Source organism: Carcharhinus amblyrhynchos, chromosome 8 (assembly GCF_965287045.1).
Source record: "Carcharhinus amblyrhynchos chromosome 8, sCarAmb.v2.hapA, whole genome shotgun sequence".
NCBI classification, from domain to species: domain Eukaryota; kingdom Metazoa; phylum Chordata; class Chondrichthyes; order Carcharhiniformes; family Carcharhinidae; genus Carcharhinus; species Carcharhinus amblyrhynchos.
Window position 1 is genome coordinate 45,475,455 of NC_137331.1, and position 3,801 is coordinate 45,479,255.

The following is a 3,801-nucleotide window of genomic DNA, read 5'->3' on the forward strand; positions in this document are numbered from 1 at the left end:
GGGGAAGTGGCTAGATGATTAGCCATGATCTAATTGGATGGCAGAGCAGGCTCAAGGGGCTGAATGGCCTAGTCCTGCTCCCATGTTTCAATGTTCCTATGGTTGCCTGGGTCAAAGTGGTTTCCTGTTCATCTGCATTTGTAAACATTTAACTAAGGTAATCAATTTAAAATGTGAATGAAAGAGATGTCCATTAATGGTCTCATATGATTACAAATAGCCCAACATCACCATTGGGTCTGTCAATGTCAAATTTCACAGAGGATCAATCGAGTTCCAACCAATCAGTATCATATAAGCTATCTGGCCTGACTCTCAGATCCTTTACTAGCCCCTCTGCCAAAGTGGGGAGCCATGGAGTTCCCATTAGATGGTTGGTAAGTAGGAACTGAACATGAAGCTGATAGAACAGCAGAACAAACAGATGAAGTAATTTTTCGAATGGCAGACAGTGACTAGTGATCAGTGCTGGGTCCCCAGTTTTTCACAATATATATTCATAAATGAGATGAGAGAGCTAAATGAACAATAGAGTGATACTTGGTAGAAGCCATTCTGAGCAGCTGATTGAGTGGATAGAACCCATTAGAGAGCAGGCTGTGTATCATTTAGAGGATATCCTTGCTATAGAGAGAGCGCAGCACAGATTTGCCAGGCTGAATCCTAGGACGACAGGTCTGTCATACGAGGAGAGACTAAGTCAGTTAGGATTATATTCATTGAAGATTAGAAGAGTGAGAGGGGATCTCATAGAAATGTATAAAATTCTAACAGGGTTAGACATGGTAGATTCAGATAGAATGTTCCTAATGGTGGGGGAGTCCAAAACTAGGGGTCATAGTTTGAAGATAAGGGTCAAGCCTCTCAGAACTGAGATGAGGAGAAATTTCTTCACCCAGAGATTAGTTTATTATTAAACAAATATATATAAATTATATTTGTCAACAAGTAGGCTAACATTAATACTGTAATGAAGTTACTGTGAAAATCCCTGAGTCACCACACCCTGGGCTTGTTCATGCACACTGAGGGAGAATTTAGCATGGCCAATGCATCTAACCAGTGTGTCTTCCAGACTGTGGGAGGAAACCAGAGCACTTAGAGAAAACCCATGCAGGCACGGGGAGAATGTGCAGACTCTGCACAGACAGTGATCCAAGCCAGGAATTGAACCTAGGTTCCTGGCGCTGCAAGGCAGCAGTGCTAATCATGGTGCCACCATGCTGCCCTGGAGAGTGGTGAGTGTGTGGAATTCACTACCACAGGAAGTAGTTGCAACCTATGTAGGACACCGGGAGAACTTAGTTGCATTCACAGTGCCAAAGACTGATCAACACCCACCTCAAATAGTTGATAGAAAACAGAGGGAAGCAGGAGACCATATGAGCCCCAGAGCTTGCGTGTCATCCCATACAGTCATGGGCTCAAGTCTGCTTTCTTGGCCCCTCTCCATATCCCTTGATTTCCTCAAAGGCCAAAAGTCTCCTTGAATATACTTGACAAGAGAAAATTACAACTCCCTGCAGTGAAGAATCCCAAAGAGTCACAAACCTCAGTGAAGATATTTTCCTCATCTCAATCCTAAATGATCAGCCCCTTATCCTGAGACTTTTCTCCTGTGTTCCAGATTCCCCTGTCAGGGGAAATAACCTATCACTGTCTCTCCTATTAAACCCTTTTAATGAGATCACATCTTATTCCTATTAACTGGAGAGAATATTGGTCAATTTACTCAGCTTCTCATCATAAAACAACCTTTCATTTGATAAACCAATCTAGTGAACCTTTGCTGGAGCCTTTCTAATGTAAATATATTCTTCCTGAACTATGGAGAGCAAACTACACAGTGCTGTAGATGTGGTTTTAGCAAATATCTGCAGCACAGCTTCCTTCATTTTGTACTCCGAATCTCTTGCAATAAAGACCAATGTACAATTTGCCTTCCTAATTGCTTGCTGCACCTGCATGTTAACTTTGTATTCCTTGTTTGAGTACAACACAGTCCCTCTGAACAGCAAATTTTCAGAGTGTGTGAAAGAGAGAAGTGAGAGAAACAAGGAGAAATTGGAAGAAAAATAATAGAGAAATAGAGAGAGAGAAAGAACAAAATAGAGTTTTTTTTGTTTGTTCACGGGATGTAGACGTTGCTGGCTCAGCCAGCATTTATTGTCCATCCACAAGGTCATTTAAAAGTTAACCACATCGCAGTGGGGTCTGGAGTCACATGTAGGGCAGACCAACTAAGGACGGCAGAGTTCCTTCCCTAAACGACGTTAGAGAGACAGAAAGAGAAAAAGCGGGCAAGAGAAAATGAGTCAAAACAAAAGAAGGTGAGAGAAAAATGATGAGAAAGAGATAAATAAAGAGAGGAGGGAGAGAGAATACGGAATGAAGAAAAAGATAGAGATTGCGTAAGTAAGAGAAAGATCGAGCTACGCACTTGACAGCAACAATGGAAATAAGGATTATTTTGAGGGGGAGTGAAAGTAAACTCAATGATCAATAATCCAACCAGCTAAAAGCAGTAATCGCAAAGGCAATGAAAAGTTCGCCTTCAATAGTCAGAAGAGGTAATGGGCAGACTGTATAGAACCTCGAGTTAGATCACATGGAGTAATGATTCCCCCTCTAGTCACTCAGTCACATACACGGGATACATTAATGTACTGCAGGCAGTGCACAGACTTAAGGATGGTCCTAATATCAAGAGCCCAAATATTGGAGAGATTTGGGGCCCTGGTTTTGATCAGGAGGTGTTGGGCAGGTGTCCTTCCAGCTGTGTAAGATTGTTACTGGAACGGGAATTGTAGATCTGTTACTTCGAAACTGTCTCAATGGGGCAAGGAAACTTGAGAAACCCTGTAGGATGAACTGGTCACATCGAGTGAATGGATTTCATAGTTGCGATGAAAGGCGGATTGAAGCGAAAGAGTCAATAACAAGATGAAACATCACAACCGCCAAATGGAAACAACAGCCTGAGGCTACGTGGAGATTCAATATTGGGTAAAACCGATTGACATAATTTCCGGCATCGCAGCGACCTAGTAACAGTTATTCGCAAACGCGGATCAGTTCAATGTTGGACACACAAACATGAAGGGTCACATCGTTATGATTTTACTAACCTCTTTCCTCAGTCAGTATTGGAAGTTCCAACTGATTATTTTTCATATTCATCATTCTGCTCCCCGTCCGCTTATTGACAAATCATCTGACTGATCTGTGTTTTTATCTCCTGCAGGGGAAGCTGACGCTCAAACGTTAACACAATCTCCACTTGCAATAACCAAGAATCAGATGAAGACTGTCCAGTTTCAGTGTAAGATCGACGGAACAGACTTCGAGAATGCCATTATCCATTGGTACCGGCAAAGCCCTGGTCAAGGGTTGCAACGGATGTTATATTATAAGAATCCATCCGAGGCTGTTCATGATATGACCAATAAAGCATTGTTTGCTGAAAAAGTTAGTGCAAGCAAAACCTGCAATCTGCTGCTGCGGAACATTAAGGAGGATGACTCCGGAATCTATTACTGTGCTTTCTGGAGTCACAGTGACTGAAAGCATGGGGAAACCCATACAAAAACCCAACACCATGCTCATTCTGTGCAAGCTGCTCACACACAAAACACATCTGGAGCCTTTGGAGATTTCCATCTGAATGACAAACAGTGACTAGAGGGTACCGCAGGGATCAGTACTGTGACCCCAGCTGTTCACAATATATATTAATTAGATGAGACAATTAAATGTAATATCTCCAAATTTGCAGATGACACACAGTTGAGTGGAAGGGTG

General features: G+C 42.3%; 1 gene segment (V, D, J or C); it reads left to right on the forward strand.

Moving 5' to 3' along the window:
- Positions 1-370: 370 nt before the first annotated feature.
- On the forward strand, positions 371-3,564 carry LOC145346369 (putative non-functional T cell receptor gamma variable 10). The segment is given in 2 exon segments: positions 371-377; positions 3,245-3,564. Coding segments are annotated over 2 exon segments (327 nt in total).
- Positions 3,565-3,801: the final 237 nt, after the last annotated feature.